The sequence below is a fragment of the Sparus aurata genome, chromosome 22 (genome assembly GCF_900880675.1).
Source record: "Sparus aurata chromosome 22, fSpaAur1.1, whole genome shotgun sequence".
NCBI classification, from domain to species: Eukaryota; Metazoa; Chordata; class Actinopteri; order Spariformes; family Sparidae; genus Sparus; species Sparus aurata.
This window is the reverse complement of record NC_044208.1, coordinates 26,260,842-26,281,657: the sequence shown is the minus strand read 5'-3', so window position 1 is coordinate 26,281,657 and position 20,816 is coordinate 26,260,842. Positions and strand designations below refer to the sequence as shown.

At 44.7% G+C, this 20,816-nt stretch overlaps 1 protein-coding gene across 21 annotated transcripts in view; it reads right to left on the bottom strand.

Moving 5' to 3' along the window:
• Positions 1-6,157: 6,157 nt before the first annotated feature.
• Positions 6,158-20,816, bottom strand: part of runx2b (RUNX family transcription factor 2b) — a 123,127-nt gene continuing 108,468 nt past the window's right edge. For 19 of the 21 annotated variants that reach the window (XM_030406162.1, XM_030406158.1, XM_030406164.1 and 16 more), the window contains 3 exons: positions 13,613-13,780; positions 12,075-12,236; positions 6,158-9,357 (listed from right to left, as the gene is read on the bottom strand). In XM_030406162.1, the coding sequence (XP_030262022.1) occupies positions 8,879-9,357; positions 12,075-12,236; positions 13,613-13,780 (809 nt within the window). In that variant the 3' untranslated portion in view covers positions 6,158-8,878. The remainder of the gene's footprint in view (positions 9,358-12,074; positions 12,237-13,612; positions 13,781-20,816) is intronic. The other 2 variants (XM_030406179.1, XM_030406180.1) reach the window with 1 other exon arrangement.

The window sequence follows — 20,816 nt, the reverse complement described above, 5'->3', positions numbered from 1 at the left end:
TTGTGAGTTGAATGTAATGTTGAAGAGGTCATATTATGCTTTTTGGGTTTTTGCCCTTTTCTTTATCGTGTAATGTAGCGTTTTTTGTGCATGTAGAAGTTCTGTGAAGTGAGTTTCCACACCAGAGGGAGCGACTCTCTTCCACAGAAAACACTGCACTGCCTGAAACGGTAGCTTACGTACATCACCATGTAACAGGTGTGATATAAACATGTATTTTTATATAGATATTGTGAAGTATACGCACTCCAGTCAGTCAGCAAACAACTTTAGATGCGTTATTTTAGATCACACTACCTTGTTCTGCATGACCCGCCCTACTCTGCCTCTGATTGGCCACATCCTGCCTGTTAAGAGATGCGCATGTGCACCAAAGATTGAACAGAGGCGAGATGTCTCACTCTGTAGCTAAAACGGAGCGTTAAAGACACAGTGTGAACAGGGAGGCTGCGGTGATGCACCGTAAGAGAAAAATAAAGTGCTTTTTGAAAATTAAAGTATATAAACATATTCTACTGGGACCCCCAAACAAAAGTATGAACCTGAAAATAAGCATAACATGAGCTCTTTAATACATGAGAGCAGAGAGTCAATATATAGTGTTTTTTATTATAGATTGCTACAAGCTGTTATTTAGAGCTTTTAGCTTTGTCCACATTGTGTCGTAGTGATGCACTCACCTTATTTTCAGACTCTTGCTAACGTTTGGGTGCTATTGTGCTTTTTCACACTCAGTGCTTGGAACATAGATTTATAGATTTATATAGACAAACTAGACAGTGAACAAAGATGGCGCCTCTTTAGTCCAATGAGAATTGCTTGCTGGACATTAACGCAAACATTTTGTTTCTAGCTCTCTGAGTTTACTTCTTGGTTATGCTCACTGAACCTATAAAAGACGAAAGAGTCACCACATCACCATTGCTTTGGTGCCAGACATATTGAAGTCTATGGGAGATGCATAAAGAAACACTAAAACACATCATAGACACAAATTGAAAACACAGCAGAGAATAACAGAATGTTGTTTGTCCCTCGATTTAATTTTCACTGTGTCGTTGCAATCTGATGAGCGATGTTTGGTCGGACCCGCACCGTTCGGTCAAGACATTGTTAGTCCCGTCAATCGTTTGGAAAAAACACTAAAAACTAGGAAAAGTAAAAATTATTAAGTCATAGCTGACTTGAGTAAAACTAAAGATGTTGTCTTAAAATATGACTTTGGTAAAAGTCAACCGATAAAATACTTAAAATATCTGATATTCAATTTTAAGACTGATTACTGGCTTGATTGATTATTTGATATCATTTTGTGCATTTTTTTCAATCAGTGGGGTTTTGAAATTAAATTAAATTAAAACTTTTAATTAAATTGATTTAAAAATGCACTCCTTTGGCTCTGATACTAGTAACAGATGTTATCAAATAAATGTAGTGGCTCTAAAGATCTGTGGAGTGGAAGTAAAGTGAGCAAGTAGCAGAAAATGGAAATACTTAAGTGAAGTACATGTATTTCTTCAGTTCAGCACTTGAGTGAATGTGAATGCAGGCCCACAAAAACAAAGTTAAAGCTCACAGTGAAAAGGGAATGAAGCAGTTTGATCACTAATGTTTGAGTCTGAGGTGACGTCGCTGCAGAGCAGACAGGAAGTAAACAGACGTGCAGCTCTTTAAAGTAAGTTTAAACCCTCCAATCACCATCTGCTGTCGGTCCTGTCGTTGGGTAATGACCCGCACGTGACATCGACACCATCCAACTGAGCAGGCGACAGCTGAGGTTCAACAGGCCGGAGAGGGAAGTGTCTAATCAGAGCCCGGCCGACGTCGACAGAAACCATGTCATAACAGGAGATCATGTTCAAACGAGGAGACAGAGCTGTGGAAGACGAGTCCTCATCTCTTCCACTCGGAGACAAGAAAGCATCTAAGAGAGTATCAGATTCTCAGCAGGTCCCTCAGCCCTCCTCCGCTCGCCTGCCCGTGGAGGTTTGAGTGACTTGTGGTGAGGCTTGATGGGGATTATTGATCTGCCTGGCGCGCGCCTGCGGTTTCGGCGTAAGACTGACGACCTCACCAGAGAGAGTTCTTGGCACCCGCCTGGCCCTGTCTTAGATCAGTGGTAGAGCCGCGTGGAGGCCGGGACAGGCCCGTCCTGGCCTTCGAGTGTGGACTGTCTGAGCTCGGAGCCAGGTGATCAAGACATTTTTCTGTGTATTTAAATAATCAGGCCCAAATTTAGGCAGAAGATAACAATAAACATATCTGATTGGCTTTTTTGGAGAGGAGTAGTCGAAATGAGTAACCATGTCTGCAGACAGCAGCGCCTGAGGGTATTTAGGCTCTTGGATTTACTGGTTTTGGTTTCTGTTCCAGTTGCGGACCACATGAAATAATCCATGGTCACTGGAGAAGGATGTGGACACCGTGCTAATTATGTGAGATGATGATGTCAGGTATTGATACCTGCTAGTGAGCCAGAACTTTTCCCTTCTACGCCGTGTTCCAATGTATATAACCACAGTGCGGTGACCACACTCGCTATACGACCACACTCGCATCCACATGTCGGACATGTCTGGATCCTCAGCAGCCCTCACACATCCGCACTGTCAGCCGGGCGCTCACTTTATCATTCATAGTTGTAAATCATCGCTTCGCCTGCAGGAAACACGCAGCATTTTATTTTCCAGTCATAAACCATAAAACCTGCCTCTAACACGAGTTATGATCCTCAGAGACCGAGAGGATGAATGTCTAAAGCAGAACCAGACACGATGGCGGGCATCCTTCATCCCCCACTTCTTTTTTTTTTTTTTTTTTTTGCCTGGCATGCCCGTGCGGCTATGGTCGCGTGGTGGATTTTCCAAAAATCCCTGACATGATCCAAATGTCACCAGGGTTGTTTGTCATTCAGCCGTGAACTGGATCCCTGTGACCGCTCCGAACTGCCAGTCCATTAGTTCTCAATTAACACTCGCCTGATAAAGTTTTAACAGCCCTTCATCTGACAGGAAGAACACATAGGGCTCCTTCATGCTTGGTTTCAGCCAAAGATGGGGCCCCTGCCCAAATTTTTTACATTTTTATTGCCTGGCTGAAACCTATGGAAAAAGGCCTGTTTTGCATGAATATTTGGCTGAGAGCGGACGTTTATCCTGTCTTATGTTCTGTACACTCAGTCGCGCTGCAGCCGTTTGCCATTTTTTGACAGTTGAGACCCAGTGTATAATTTGAAACACTGACATGAAGCGGAGGCCTTGGACAAAGAAGCCTTTTGTTTGTGTGTTTGGTCGCTGTCCATGGTCCTGACACTCGCATTTTCACAGTAATTCCTTTTTTTTTTTTTTCTTCTTCTTCTTTTCTTTATCAGGCGGTGTGGCCAGTATCAGATTGCATAATCCGAAGCGGCAGAGCTCATTTAATGGAGGCATTTTAGGGTTTCATAAGTGCACTTTCCTCTTTTTCTTTGCAGTTTCTTTTTCAACTTTGCAGCAAATGGTTTCATGGAATCAAATGTTTCCAAAAATCGGGCCGAAGACGCGGGCGCGCTTTAATCTGGTGATGAATGGTTTCTGGTGCTCGCCTCACAACCTACCGTGCCTGTGAGGTTCTGGGCTGCTGCCTGGACGCAGCTCGGCCTGCCAATTTATCATTTCTTTTATTTCAGGTCAAAAGACAAGTCGCCGTTTAAAAAACCTTTAAAACGTTTCATATCTGACATTCATTTGCGGCGCAAAGGCTTAAATCTATGGAGACAAAATGTGGGGTGTTGGAACTTTAGCAGGAGTACCACTAACATAATAAGCGCTACTTTGGCCACATCCAGCCTGGCTTTCCCTGGATGGAACACCATTTGGGTGGGCCCCTCGCCCCGGTCCCTATGGTTAAATAAAAAAGCCACTAGAGTGCGCCAAAGTACACAGTTATTGTTGACTCAGTTTGAAACCCTCCTGGCCCCGGGAGGAGGGATTGCTCAATTACAATCAGACCAAATTAAGATCAATCACGCTTGACTTCAGTGGACGAGGGCTCAGAGATGGGCGTCCTCCGAGACGTTAAGGTGGCCCGTCATCGAGCTCAGATGACATCAGATTAGAAAGGTTCAGGGAGGTCATGCTGATTCGACACGCCGGAGAAGTCCCCCCCTGCCCCGAGTTTATCTCCGGACTAAATGAGAAATCAAGATGCATGCATTCCTGTTTGAGGGTAGAAACATTGCACACACACACACACACACACACACACAGCCCTGTTAGTGGAGACGGAAACATAGGCAGAGATATACAGCTCTGGGAGTGCTATGGGACCCTCGAGGATCACTTCCCGCCTGCGCTGCTCCTCTGAAACGTTTCGCAGAGGTCAAGTAAACAATCGTGTTGGGCTGTCAGCTGTGTGTTTGTGTTTGTGTGTGTGTGCACAGTCATCTGAATAGAGTGGTTTTGTCTCCTCATAAACTCCTGTTTGTATTCCTCTCTGATTGGATAATACAAGGCAGAGAGCGCAGACTTCTTGCTGACTTACAACCTGGTATAAAAATCAAGCGTGCATCATCACTGGCATCATGTTCAACCACCAGATTTAACAGGGACAAAAACTCGATACCAGCCCTCGCTGCTGCTGTCTCTCTCGTGCATGGAGGACATTATGCTAATTTCTCCGGGTGTCTGCTCCTCCGGAGTTCATTATTATAATTGCTAGACATGGCTGAGAATGCTACGAACGTGAACCTGAAACCAGCGGGAGCTCTTTTTTTTTTTCCGTGCAATCTATATTCAGGGAAATCCCGAGAATGTTCCCAATCTGAACCTTAAAAAAACACATGGCATGGTGTAGCTCGCCCTCTCTTCTCTCTTTCTCTATTTCAGCATGCGGACGTGTGTGTGTGCGCACACTTAGATTGGCTCTATTATGTCTTGGAATAATGTAAAACAGCTTCCCTGGTTCTCCCTGTCTCTGTTCCTGTCTCCATCTCTCTGGTTTCCCACTGTACCTTTGAAATGAAGCCATGGCAGTGGCAGTGGCAGTAGTAGTCTGGCTGAGCGTGCCGGGGCCCCCAGCCCGCCTTAGTCCCCGTCCAAAGACAATGTTGGTGCAGACAGAGCGGCAGACCAGAGGTGACACCGTTAAATGTGCTTCCTACGCGCAAAACACGATCGGAGACCTGCTTGTTAACTGTTTCAGAAAAAGATTAAACAAGTGATGACGCTGCTAAATGTTCTCGGAGAATCAGTGGGGGCCCAGTGCACAGGGGAGTCCAAAACAAATACCCATTAAATTATATTACAATACATAAACCTTTCCTAAATTAAAGACACTCTCCCAAAAAGTGTAATAATCTGATTAAGTTTCTTTCAGGTGTAATTTGTTGAAGACAGGCAGCAGTCAGGCAGCTCCAGAAATATACGGGACAGCTTTTTTGCTAGCTACCGTTAGCTGATTAGCTCATTATACATTAGCCATGGAGCTAAGTGGACCTACACTTTGCTTGGACCAAAACCTCAGAGGGTCAGCTCAACTGGGCTTCGCAGCCTGGGTGGAAACGCGGCTCGATGCCAAACCGGGACCGAACACAGGAGGTGAGTTTGAAGACGGGGACACAGTACAGAGGCGATTTACAGTCGCTTGACAAAAAAAGTCAAAATAAATGAATATATAAATATTGTTCATGTCGTCTACGTCACTGAAATGTCAGTTCTCAGTGTTTGTACACTTTGAGCTTTCACAACACATTTTCATGCTCGACCCAGCTGAACCGGATCCTGTCACAAGATCGCGGTTGTACCGACACGTCTTAAAGTATGCAAGGAAACAATGAAATGTTGCCCCTTCACTTCTGCACATGATTACACAAATGATCACACACAAACACACTGTTGAGTGGAGAGGGACTCCAAACAACAGGAAAATATAAATACTCAGAAAATGTGCTGGATAATCACATGTCTACTTCCTTTTTTAAAAAAATATTCAACAAAATAAAGCTTCAGCAAAAAGAGGCGATTAAGAGGTGACATTAAGTTACAAAATTCCTATTTTATTCTTAAAATAAACAAAATGTACAATCACAATGCCAATTTCACTCACTGTTGTCAGGTCTGTTTGTCCCTTTAAAAAAAAAAAAAAGATGATCTTTATGAAATGTACCAGTAAAAAATCCAACGGAGGCTCCGTTAGTTTCGATTTCCTGACAAGTGTTCATGAGAGAAGAAGCATCAAAATAGACATAACAAGTAAACTTTACATAAGAGCAGGGTAAGGTACTGTTCCTGGATATCATACATGTTGATCATTAAATAATACAAGGTTTCTGAAGACGGTTCGTACGCAACATTTAACCAAAGCAAAGAAAAAAGGGATGAACCTCTGATTTTCAGGAAAAAGAAACAAAAAAAAAAAAACACACAACACAAACAAAAGCAGATGAGGACAAAATGGGATGTCAGTGCTGCATTGATGTGTAAACAGTTTTTAAAAGAGCATTTCCTGTTCAAAGTTTGGAAAGAGAGGCGCAGTTTAAATGAATTACAACAGATGTGCATAGTTACTATGGAGACGTCGGATAAATCTGTGGAAAAAAGCTGTAAAATCACAACAATCTAAAAGGTTTTTATTTGCTTTCTTATGTTACACTGTAACAGCAAAAAGACTTTTGGGCCGAAGCAGTCGGGGAAATGTAGTGTGACATGTTCAATTCCATTAGCTGAGTTCAGAACATCCTCTGCAGAGACTGGGAAAGAGGCACTGCGTGCAAACCTTCAATGAAAAGCTTGAAGTCTGATCCTTTGGACAGGGCCGTGTTTTTCTCAGCTTTTTCAAATTGGGTTATTATATTACCTACATGCACTGAATATCATATTGTAGGAAAGCAAGAAAAGGGCTTTTTTCAAACAAATACCAACTGCCTTGTGAGATCAGATTCGACTCCAATGTAAATGGCTTGTTTGGCCAAGTGTTATCCATTCTGTGTGTGTGTATATGTGTGTGTATATGTGTGTGTGTGTGTGACTCCAGTGGCGTTATATCTACACTGAGGACCAAAAACCACGAGCCCTGCTGGCAGCCAGCCGCAAGTGCTGCTAGAAATAAAACAAGAAATAAGTGCTTTATGAAACAAACATACACAAGTCTCCCATATTTTTTGGTTAACCAGTTTGCTGCCAGCAGCTGCTTCCAATCACTTCGGTTTTTTTGCACACTTTTTAAAAAAGAAAAAAAAATCTCACATAGTAATTTCAAAATTGGAAAATATCAGACCTCCCCCTCATACTGGTGCCACAGAGATTTTAGAGCACGGCACTGGTTAGCGAGGTCGATACACATCTATTTGGAAAACCATGACGACAGAAGCAAAAAAAAAGAAAAAGAAAAAAGGGAAAATAAATAAATGTCTGAAGGAATGTCACAGTCTCTTTTGTCTTTAACTGTGATCCGTCCTTTTCAATCTCAGAGACCAAAAGAAAAGAATGCAAGAAAACAAACAAGAAAGTACCCGTGTGTGTCACGCACTCAGACACACTTTTCCAAAGCTATCTCCTGCGCATGATATGAAAGCTATAATAGACTTGGCATGTTTTCCCTATAATCTTGACAGAGCATTCAGCCGGGTGGATATGAAGAAAAAAAAAGATGAAAGGAAAAACAATTCTGAGTGGACTTTGATTATTCCAGTCCTGAGGAGTTCACATATAAAACAACTGAACCTTAAAGTCTGACCTTCTGCTTTTGGAGTGCACTCACAGCACCACGAGGCGCGGCACCGCCATAATTATCTTTGGACTACACGTCACTGTGTATATAAATGTACCATTTCTTATTTGGACAAGAGAATACATACGTATTTGTGTGCATGTCAGACGAGACAAACTGAAGAAATCAAGCAGAAATTTCCCCAACGGATAATTATTTTCCCCCATTGAAGCTCTCTGTCATGGGATGTTGCCAAGAGGCACAAAACGAGTTATTGCTCAATAAATACCAAAGGTTTAATTCCAAGCCAAATGTGTGTCAACGCCTTGCGTGGATGTTGGGCTCTTAATGTGTGGAGCAGTTTAACTGAAAGTTACACCAGAAGAAACATGTTGCAATACTCTTTGGAAATAACATTTCATATTCAAAACCATTTATATCTTTGGGTACTACAAAAAAACAAAACAAAAAAAAAAACAATTAAACCTCTCACTCTCTTAAATTACCTATCAAAAAACATTTTAACTTAGTCATATAGATGCATCAAAAATATTCAGATTACACTTCTTTGACTCAAGTTTCAAATACAATACATAATTTATGGCTTTATAAGTTAAAACTAAGACAACGCCTCAATCTACATCAATGTTTCACCCACAATATACAAGTTAAATTAATCGGTTTAAAGCAAATTTACTGTCCATACCACTTAAGGTAACATATGTGTTACGCTCATCACTTGCTACTCAGTGCCTAACTTGCATCTTGATATTGTCGTAGTACAAAAACATGCTCTGCAAAAAGCCTTAATGAAATACAAACACTATACAAAAGAGGCAGTCTTTTACAAATATTGTCGAAGCATCCCTTAGCTCGTGGATTATAATAAAACTGAAATAAAGTCTCATCCACTCGGGCCTAGTAAAATCGTCTTTCTCTTTATTGCTGTGAGAATGACTTCCTTTGTAGTGCCTTGGTCAAAACACATTCCAGGAAGACAAGTCCGTACAAGTCCGGTCTTTTTGCTTTTCTTTTTTTTTTTTTTTTATATCTCAACCTTAATTTCCAAGCAAAAGGAAGAGATAGCTGATGAGAGCTCAAAAATCCCCTTTTCAATAAAAAAAAAAGGTTTTGTGCTTTCAAACCATGACATCAGTTGACTTCCAATCTCCACCTCCTGGGCTGTTTTTCTTCAATATGGCCTCCACACTGCTTCATCCATGCGGCCTCCGGGGTTGAGAACGGTCGGGGAGTTACTGTGGCTCCCGTCGCCGTCCACCCCTCCCTCCGTCTGGCTGGGCAGGTTAGGGTTCACCAGGGAGGTGCCCGTGGAGGCGCTAGTGCAAGGCGGGATCATCCGGGAGGGCGAACGATCCCCGCCGGGAACCATGGAGAACTGGTACGAGCCGGACGAGGCGCCGTAGTAGAGATACGGCGTGCTGCTGGTCTGGAAGGGTCCGCTCTGGCTTTGGGTGGAGCCCGGGTACGGCGGCGGAAGGTAGGTGTGGTAGTGGGCGCTGCTCAGCGACATGCCCGTGGTGACGGGCGGGGTGTAGGTGAAGGTGGCCGGGTAGTGCATCCGAGGGCTGGAGAAGCGGCTCTCTGTGAGGGAGGAGAGGCTCGGGAACTGACGGTCGAACTGACCGGGGAACGGGCTCAGGTCAGAAGAACCTGCGGGAACACACACATGAGAACAGTTCTTCAGGACAGTCCGACACCAACGGCGCAGCAGATGTTATCACGCACGCCTAAATAATTACACTTCCTCTTTATAACAGTTTGTCTGTTTTAATCATGTGAATTGTGGCTTTGGACTCTTAAACTATTTAGCACTTTGTCTCGTTGAGTAATTGAATTTGAACAAAATAAGTCCCCCGAGAAATGAAACAGTAGTAAATTGAATTGTATGTGATCACGTACTTCGAGCCAGATATGTGTATTAACTCGTTGGGAGAACACTTGTGCTGACGGATTTTTTTTGCGGGCACAGTTATGAGGAGCATTTTCCTCTAAATATTATTATATTCATCAGCTTCATTCAGAGCTGTTTTTCACTTCAGCTCTCGAGTTTTTTGATAAAGTTAACAAACACATCACTCAAGTCCCACGCATGCAATATGTTTACGCCTCTGCATATTTATGTTTCGCCGTGTGTGTGTTGGCGCATGTTCATGTGTTTATGCATGCGAATGTGTGTGTGTGTGTGTGTGTGTGTGTGTGCAAACGGTGTGGGTGGGTGTGTGTGTGTGAGGAGAGGGGTGTGTGTGTGTGTGTGTGTGTGTGTGTGTGTGAATACTGTATGCACATAAAAAAAAAGGCAGTTGGGATGAATCAGGAGCTGCACATGTGGAAACACTTTGAGCAGAAACAGTTTCCATGAGATCCATAATGAGGCAGGGCTGAGCTCTGATGTGGCTCCTCTCCTCGCCTCCCATCGGCTCCAGCGTGTGTGTGTATGTGTGTGTGTCCGTGTGCGCGCGACGACGAGCGAGCGAGCTGAGAAGGAGCCGCTCCATCTCACCCTTCGTTCCTCTCTTCGCTTCATCCCTTAAAAAATACCCAAAAACCACTAACTGGCTGCGGCGAGCTTCGCGCTGGGCGCAGAGTTTAAGGAGAATAGGAGGTCCTCCCCCTCTCGCTCTCTCTCTCTCTCCCTCCCGTCTCCTCTCAGTGGTTTAGTCCAGCCATGGCGCTCTTATCATAAATCACCAGGCGTCTTCCGTGTCACCATGTCTGCTGCGAGAGGACAGGGGGTGGCGGAGAAAGGAGGAGGGGTTGCAGTGTTTATGTGCAGGGAGGAATTGCGCAGCCGATTTTGTCGCTAGCGTCAGATAGCATATGCTGCCAATTAAGGCCTTTAAACTTCCTCTTTCCACAAGATCCGTTTGATTCTAATAGAAATAGTAGGTGATTGTCTTCGCTGTGGAGGAGCAGCGTGATCTCAGACATGACCGGCACTGTTCAATAAACTCCTGACTCCTGCTTTTAACATTTGGACCTATTTTAGTGCTCAAAGGAGCCCTGTGATGATGAGCCAGATCGAACTTTATTAGTTTAAATGAAACCAGAGTGGAGCATTGTCTAAATATTTGGAAGGTTTCTACAAACTCTTGATCCTCACTTCCGAATTAGGTGTTTTACTTCGCTGATGAACTTTTGCAGCAGCTTTTTAAGCAACGGTAACATTTCAACACACGAGCTGGATTGTGTTAAGGTGCGTGTGTTTGTGTGGAGGGGGTGCGGGGGGGGGACGTGATGGCGCAGAGTTTGCGCTGGAGCATCCATATCAGCTTCTGCTTGTACTTGTCGGTATGTTCTGTGGCTGGATACTGTTACAGAGGAGCCTGGCGAGGTGTCAACATGATCTCCAGAGATCTGAGAGCCTTAGTCACATCACTTAGGAGGCATTAAATGCTCGAGGTGCGCAAGTGGGCAAAGACGGGAGGCGAGTTTTTCGGGGGCCTGTGTTTATGCGTGTGGACGTGCTCGCACATGCACGCGTGTCACTTGGAGAACAAAGCCCGACACTCGTGAGATGAAAGCTGGAGGGAAAGACCAAACTAATCCGAGTTGACAAGGCAGCTGGCTGGATTTTAAACCCTTTCTAATGCAGAGTCACACGGCCGCGTCGCGTAATCACTCACCCTTGCTCGGGGCACACACACGCAAACACACACACACACACACACACACAGAGGAGGGTGTAGTACGTAAGCACAAGAAAACAGAAGGGGAAAAAAAAGGAGGGTAGAAAAAAAAACTCACATGGCAGTGAGTCAAACAGGTGTACGGGGGAGAAACTTGTCTGGCGGCGTGTAGGGAGTTTAAAGGAGCTTTCACATCGGGCGGAAAAACAGAGACAAATTGGAACACAGATGCTGCCGTTACGACAAACAGACTAGGCTAATGCAATTACCCAGAATTCCTTGTGAGAGTGGTGTATCGCTATAAAGACACTTTATTTGTCAGTCACGAGCCTGTTATTATCCCTGGGCCTGTTATTACCCATACTCCTCTGGGATCAAAGGCTTGGAGCGGGGAAAAAAGGAAACAATCGTTTCTTTTCCTTCCACTGTCATCCACGCCATCCAAACCGCTCTCTGGAGAGACGGCCGGACTCTGACAACATGCCTCGCTCCTCGTGTGAATCTGAGAGGGAGCTAATAGCGGCACGCTAACTTGTGAATAACAAGATGAAGTTTTTTATGTCGCAGCCTGTCTCTGTCGCTGAGCTCGTGTGCATGCTCGTCTCGTCTTTTCTCTCTGCTCGTCTCTCCGCCTATCGCGAAAGAAAATGTATCATCTGGGTTGTTTGTGGCAGTTTAGGCTGTCGTGATGGGATGAGGGTGGCATGGTGGTTTCACACAGTGGCAGAGTAGTGGTTCTACCTGGCAATCGTCTAGGCACGTCACTGATGGCAGGCAGGCCCGTGCCTCGGCTGGAGGAGAGGGGGGTGGTGGAGTGGACTGAGGGGGACGCCATGGGACTCAGGTAGGACGGGTACGTCTGTTCATACGACCAGGGAGGAGAGGACTGGGACTGACGAGGGTCTGATGGGGAGAAATGGAGCGAGGGAGGGAAAGGAGGAAGGAGAAAAAAAGCCCAGAAAGACATATGAAGAGAAAAAAAAAACAGACAGGAGAAGAAAGAAAGAATAATTACCAAAGGCCGGTCAGCTGGTTCAAATGTTCTGCGGATAACATTCACAACAACTGCAGACATTATTAGTGTCTCTGTTTCTCTGTGCTTATGTTTAGAGGTAAGTATCAGTTGGGCGCGTTATGCAACATCCTCCATAATGACACATCTAATGTTTACCTTCGCAGAGAAGATCTTCCTGTTTGCCTTATAAAACATTGTGCTTGCAGCTGAGGCACAGAGAGCCTCGCTGGCACACACCCAGGGTGTAAACACCGAGCAGACAACCAACCAAAATAACTGCTGCGCACACTTTATTGTGTACGTCTGCGCTGCGACACTCGCACAGGGCATGAAAGTTGATTGTTTTGGGGGCTATTTTTATTATGTGTTATGATGAAATACGCGAACAAGTGTGCGGTGATTTACTATCTCTAAATCAGTCGTCCCCCAAAGAGCAAATAAACAAATTTGAACGTTTTTTTTTTTTTTGGACAAATTGAATGGAAAAAAAGAAGAACCAATTCAAAACACATGAACATGACGGGTAGTTCAAGCTTCACCTCAAAACATTTGAAAAATGAACGTCCAACCGTGTGTAGAAAACCGTTAAGCTCTGCCTCAGTCGCGTTGTTTAACCATCCCTAAAAATGATCCGCTAAGTAACACTACAAAGCCTGCGCCGTGGAGTAACTAAGAGCTAAATGACGAGCTGCGACGAGCCTCCAGAGGTGTGAGCGATCAGGTAGCAGCCATCCCGTACCGTGAGAGATGGCGTTACCTTCTTGGATGTAGACTGATAGGGGTGATGGAGTAGAGAAAGACAGACGATCTCAGAGGCGATGTACGATACCGCACTGGGAGTTCTGTGGTCCCATTAGGACGTGTTCAGTCGGGGGGGGGGAGGGTTTGATATTTCACTTTACAAACAGTAAATATTGCGTAGTCCGATGCCTGCTCATTCATGTGATGTCTTGACATTCCTACTCTATCAGTTAAGAACTTTATATTAACACTTGATTTAAAGTACAATGTTGGGCTGGGGAATCCGTCTGAAATCAGTGTTGCAATGTATATTAGGATGTTCACGTAAAATGATGACACCTCCAATAGATTCACTTCTAACCACGAGCAAATAACATTGTCGGCTCGTCACCCTGTAATCCCAAAGGAGGAACTTTTCTTTGGGGCTGTCAGAGGAGCAAGATCAGCTTCGGGACGTTAGGATCCTGCTCTACGACACCTAACGAGGGCGGATGCTTGTCTCTTCTGAGAATCCGGCGCTCACCTGTTATCTGCGTCTGTCCCTGCGGGTTGAAGGAGTTGGCCACCGGGTTGAGAGTTGGCCGCGGGCCTTGAGTGGGAACAGCCACCCTCACCCTCATCCTCTCCAGCTCGCTCAGGCGGTCTGAGAAGAGACCAGTCTTGGGAGGGTCCTCCAGTTTCTGACGATGCCCTGCGGTCGCAGAAAATAAAACAGCATTTTTATTGGCATGGACTTGCACCAGACATTGATGAGTATCTGCAATAAAACATAATTTATTTGATAATAGTTTTAATTACGGCTGTGATGTTGCATGCAACATGGCATGCAGCTCACTGACAGCTCTCAGCTGTGGATGAGTAATGATCTCAATTTGTTTGCCTTTCTCCTGGAACAGTGTTTGTCAGATATCCTTTATATTAATCTAAATTTTAATGACTCAGTTCCTCTGTGTGCCGTGGCTCACTTGGCAAACAGAGTTTGTTCACCTAAACAAAGAGAAGGGAAGAGAGGCTTTGGGGAATGGGATGCTACATCCTGCTAATTGACAAAAGGCAATTACCTCGTATCACCTTGCATGAGAAAAAAAAAAACAGAGAGTTCAGACTGGGCGATACCGAAAGTGAGAAGTTGCATGTATGCTTAGTTATAACCTGAGGCTTCTTCCTCAGGTAAACACAGGCTCTCACGCCATCGCCCCATTATCCCCACAGGAGTCGCAAACCTATGCCAAATATATTTTTATCCGTTCTTTTCCTGCATTCCTCTGCCGATAATTTTACACCCTTTCTATCCCTGATTCTATTCTCGGCGCACTCTCAGGCTGGTAACTCTAGACACTCTGCACACATTGCAAACACAAGCAAAAGACAATGTGTCGCTTGCTCCACCTGAGTCGGCCCATTTCTGTCCCATCGGTCCTGTCAGCTCAGGAGTGGGAACCACTGAAAAACCTACCCAGGGGCCCAGGTGTAGACTATAGTTAAGCAAAGGTGGAGTAAAAAGAGAGGCTTGTATACACACAGTCCTTTTTAGCACTGACACAGGCCTGTGTCAGTGCGTCTGTCTGGTCTTGCACTAGTTCCCCTGTAAAGGCGGTAAAGTAAATATCAAACAGAGGGGAGCAGAAACTCCTGCTGTGCTTGGCAGAGCTCCAGCTGGCTCAGACAGAAACAGCGAGCTACTTCAGAATCCTGCCCAACCTGCCTGCGCTGCGAACAAAGGCCTGGCACTACACCTTCAGCACCAGGTGGGTCTAACGGAGGAAGAGGAGAGGAGAAGACGGAAGATCTCATCAGAAAAACCATCATCTGACATATGGAAGATGAAATCCAGGAGAAAACTGCATCACAGGAGGTCGTCACTGGCGAACGGTCTTAACACGCGTAAACGCTAAACGACAATGAAATAATCCGCCTCATCCTCTGAGGAATGTTTTTCCACTACTGCGTGAAGAAATGTGTCAGAAATGCTTTAATAAACCATCCCAATCTTCACAACAAATGAATTTACTCTGGAACAACTGTCTGGCGTTCTCCTCCGCACCGACTTGAGAATGGCGGCAGTGAAAGCGCAGCCAGTGACAGTCAGACGGGCGGTGATTTTTTATTAGGATGACGTTAGCGGACTGGCATCATACAGTTCAAAATAAACAGGCAATCTCATCATCGGCTACTTTACATAGTTGCTTTGGAACCTCCAGTAATATCGGCTACTTAAAAAACCTCAGCTTATTGAAGTTTTTCTTTTTGCTTTATAACATAATTCGTGGCCATATTTCATTAATAATATTTCTCCATCGTTCCTGTGGATAATTTGTGCCTCTTGCTGGCATTCCTCATCTCTCTGCGCAAGCTGTGCCCAGTCAATCATAGCGTTTCCATTTTCAACAGACCGAATTTCTATTCTAAAAAAGCCTCGGGACACAGTGCGGCCTTTGTGCACAGCCCCGTCTCCTAGTGATGGGAATAAATAGCAATGGGAGACCGAGGGAGATGAAGGGAGACAGAGGGGGACAGGCGCGAGGGGGAGGAGGCACATGGAGGAGGAAGAGACCCTGATGACCAGTAAATTAAGAGCTCTGGATGGGTCCGAACCAGTCAGGAGAGACACGAGCGCTGAGGACTGCTGAGCACGGAGAACAGTGAATGGTGAAATAGTTAGAGAGGGTTCGGGATTTTGATGTCTTTGAGGAAGATCGTAAAATACAGACGGATATTTACATCTATATTTAAGGGGATGAAGTTCGTTCTGATCCACATCATAAGCGAACCTTCTGTCACTAGTCACTTTTACTTATTGTCACAATCTCGGTAGCACTCAGCTTCACCCAGAGTGTCCACAAAAATCTATGGATGCAACCCATTTTAAAGGAAACCGGTGTGTTTTTCTCCTATAGAAACGCAGCATGTCAACCACCACATTAAGGTCCAATTTACACTCCAAACAGCCAGACCTCAAGTCCATTAGTTTAGCCGGCCCTGACAGTAAATACAGTTTTTTCATGACTTAATTACACCTTTTAGAGGACAACTGTTGCCAAACACAAGACGTCTCAGCTGTTTTATCGGAACCCTAGCAGGGCGGAGGAATGAGCCGGGGGTATTTAAAGGAGCGGGAAAGGCGGATGATTTCACTGCCGTAGGGAAAGTCCCTGAGATTCCCATCATCCCTGTGAAAACAGCGGAGATTTTCGATAGCGCCTGCCACTTCCCTGCCCAGCCAGCGGCCGGAAACATGGACAGATTCAGACCAGATGTGAACAACTTGCGCACACACACGGAAACACACATACAGTGAGAAACACACAAGAGCGGACGTATGCAAACTCACGTCTGCATATGCAATCATGCACATTTGCACACATGGACCATGCATGCACCCCTCGCACATGGACACAGGGAGGGGCTCACGCACGCACACCCACAAACACTATAAAAGCTTAATAATGATTAGATAACACCTCTATAGATAGTATCTCTAATCACACAGTTGCACACTGATCCTAGAATAGTATTATTACAGCCGTCCGAGAGACATAAGTCTGGATTCAACTCGCCCCTGCTGATCTGATAACAGTAAGTAAGAGCAAGTAGGCAAACAGAATATAAGTCCTCTGTAATTAATGGCAGCATTAGATTGGATCTGAGCCTGAGCACAGAGATCTTTGATGGATGGTTAGCCGTTCCCTCGTCCTGTCCCGGCTGAAAATACTCCTAAAATACCCACGTTTTTTTAGATAGGGAACGGTTTGTGCTGATGAATCATGACAAGGGCACCAGTGTGCTTCTGAAAAAAAGAAAAAAAAAAAAAAACTGGTCCGAGGGCTAAAAAGTTCAAAGGAATCATTTTTGGAAAATATCCTCATTTGGTTTCTTCCTGAGAGAAAGATGAGAAGATACCACCTTCATGTCTGCACAGTAAACATGGAGCTACAGCCGGAAGCCAGCTAGCTTAGCCTAGCATAAAGACTGGAAACAGGAGGTTAGATTAATGGAAGAAAATGTGACAGAAACAAGGAATAACATCAGGTAGGTAATACATGATGTGTCATCTAGGAAGTCCCACCACATACAGCTGGTGCCCTTTTTATTTTTTTCGCCCTGCCCCTCAAACATCCTGAATCTGCCCCCTGCTTTCGTCCATTCCTTGTGTTCAGTCTTCATGCTAAGCTAACGTCCTCCTGGCCATAGCTTCATTCTTACAGTACAGACATGAGATTGGATTCTCATGTCTCAACAAGAAGATGTTTCCAGAATGCTGATTTATTCCTTTAAAGAACCCCTCCTCCCCCTCAGCACATCAAGTTTCAGCTATCACTGACACATCAGTAGGAAATTCTCCTGCCTTCTGCCTGACTCAGTAACACGTGAGGAGAAAAGCGGAGCGGCCAGAAAATCCTGAATAAATGGGATAATTTATAAATTTGGTGTCACGTCATGCCCCCTAAGCCCTTCAGTCTGGTTTATGATCACCGGGTGCGATTGGATGAATGCATCTTTGGGGCTGATTCAGAAAAAAGAAAAAAAAAAAACCATGCTCGTGGAGCCTGAGTTGAATCAGCCAGTCTGTGTTTGTGTGTATGTGTGTCTAATGTGTGTGTGTGTGTGTGTGTGTATGTGTCAGTCATCTCATGGTGGAACAGCCAGTAAAGTGGATGAATGAATACACTGGCTCCATATTTCACTTTTTTATTTGGAGCCCTCACAGTGGCCATGTTGTTTTTGTGAGCGGTCAGAAACAATGAATTATTTCAGGTGGCAATCTGTAGCTGGCAGAGCGTGGCTCGAAAGAGGAAAAGCGCTGAGTGGGTGACAGCCAGGCGCCCGTCGACCATGGGGGTCTGGTGTATAAAGGGAAGAAGAGGGATGGAGGGTTAGGGAGGAGATATTGAAAAAAAAAAAAAGAAAAAGTAAAAGTACAGAATGGGGGGGTAAGGAGAGAAAAGAGGAAGAAGTGAAAAAGAGCGAAGAGAGAGAGAGGAGGTGTGGAAGATGAGGCTGCGAGCAAAAGGAGAGAAGGAGACGGAGAGAAAAGGGGGAGCCAGGCTGTCGTGGAGCGCTGCCAGCCGTCTGTGTGGTCCATGCGTTCCAGCCTGGAGGAAGCAAGCCAGGCAAGGGAAGGGCACACACACACACACACACACACACACACACAAACACACACAGTTTTGTTCACACACAGACATACACAATGATTCCCAAAGGCGAAACATTTATTGAACACAAAAACACATTATATACACACTCGTATGATATCGTACAAAGTTTAGCCACGCACGCACACGTATACACACACACACACACACACGTATACACACACACACACACACCGTTTGGCTTGTGTGTGGTTTTAGGACGGGCTCCCTCTGCACCTCTCCGCTCGCATTAAAGTGTTTTGATTCAGAACAGAGGAGAACAAATCCCTCCAAGATGTTTTTTTGCAGCGGCTCGGGGGCCAGCCATCTCCAGCCCCCTTTTTTCTTAATCTTTGTCTCTTTTTTATGATTCACTTTCTGCCTCTTTATTCTGCTGTCTCTCTCTCCCAATGAATGATTTTGTGTTTTGTGTTGTAAAGGCCTTGGCACCTCTTCAAGGAACTTCATAAGACATTCAACTGACTGACTGCCTCTGGAAAAGCCTGCAGTCCTTTTTTTTTCTTCTTCTCTCTGTTTCCCCCTCCTCCTCCTCCTCCTCGCCCTCCTCCCTCCCCCTTTTCATTCCTTTTCCTCCTGATGTTTGGGTGAGTTTTATTTGTCCGGCTCCCATTGTTAAAAGCTGCTTTGAATAGGGCAGTATTAGTTCGGTGTGGGCGTGTATCTGTCTGTATGTTTTGAGTCTTCTGATATCATCTTTTATCACCTGGATGCTCTCCAAAGGTATATTCAAATTTTGTGGACACGTAGCTTGATGCAGTCACTGACATGGAATGATAATCCCGAGACAGAAAGGGTCTCGTGTATCAGTACATACTGCAAGGAAATGAAATAACAGCTGGCTGACATCATCTAAATAGTGTGGTACAAAGTAATTATCATCTGTGAGAATCTTTTAACACAGAGCATAAACGACTGCTGTAAGAAACAAAGCCCGGGCCTTACAGCAGGTAAACAGCACCGTAGAAGCGCGTGTAATGGCATGTGTTCGTGACGATACGCTTCAGAGGTCTTTTGGTGTCATCACGGCAGACATGGTAATGAGGGCATCTCACTTACTCAGGCAGTTACGAGCCCGACAGCACTGACGATGGAAATCTTTTCAAAGAGTTTTAATAAGACATAGTCTAGCAGCCATTCCAGTAAGGTTAGTTAGGTGTGTAGGCGTCTGTCTGAGTGCACGTGAGTGAGTGTGTTCTCCACTGACTAACCCATGAGTAGTACGCCACAAGGCTCAGTTTTAGCTTTACAACGGTTTTTTATTTGTTTGTTTCAATAAATCAGGACATGACCATAAAAGCAATCCTGTCACTAATTAACTCCCTCAGCGTGCAATATGTAAGATTTCTAAGATTTGTTAAAATTGTCAACAAAATTTGAAGATATAAGAGTTATTTCAAAGTATTGTGTTGGAGAGGCCAATGAAGTTTAGCATGCTAACCAGCTAGCCCCAGCCTGTCCCTTCTTGCAATACCACCATGAGCCACCAGTCTAGTATGCTAGCTGCGAAGCAAAATGAGCTAACTAACTGTAGCTACAGTTAGCAGCAGTGTTTGGAAAAATAATTCAAGAGGGTGGTCAGTTCTGGTTATATTGCACCTGCAAATGCTGCACGTGCAAACATTTCTTGAGGCAACATGACAATAAATCAGAGATTATTTTTTTTGGTCCTCACAACTAACCTCTGCTCACCCTGAATAACCTCGGCAGTCTGTCAAAAAATATTCTACCTGTGGGTAGAAATATGGGAGGCTGCCACATGTGCGATCGTGTGACTATGCAAATATAGTGACTCCACCTTGCCAAGCTTCAAACTATGCGCTCGTGGCTAAATGCATCTCAACAAAACAGCGTCCTGTACGGGCGTCGTTCAGGTGTGACTAGAAGCGAAAGAAGCAACTGTTTGTTTGTCAACAATGGCAGGTGCCATAGAGGTTACTGTCACTGATGCTGGCATCAGAACTGGAGAGTATATTTAACTGAAATAAAAGCAACGAACAACGGCTTACCCGTTTAATAAAACAGGTTATTATTATGATGCAGGGGCGACAGTGGCACTAAGTCGAGCGCATACCTTGCCGAAGCCAAACAGCCACCATTTATTCAATTAAGCCCCTAACCCATAATCAGATAAAACATAAATCAAATCTGCTGGATCAGGATTTTGTTTAGAACCACATCAAACTCTATTCACTTATAGATACCTCATGATCCATGCCTGAGCTGAATAATGTCTTTTTTTTCCCACAATCTTAAAGAAAGTTAGAAAAAAATCCGTCCCTCCATCTGGATCTGCAACAAAAGTTAATCGGGTCTATTCTGGGCCAAGCCTCATGTTCAATCCGAGGTTCGTGGAAATATGTAGTTTTTGTGTAATCCTGCTGACCAACCGACCAACTAACCCACCAGCCAGCCAGAAAACCAACCAACCAACCAACCAACCAACCAACCAGCAAATGAACCAACCAGCAAATGAACCAACCAACCAACCAACCAACCAGCAAATCAACAAACAAACCAACCAACCAACCAACTGACGGAGACAAGTGAAAACCTCCTTTGCAGAGGTAATTA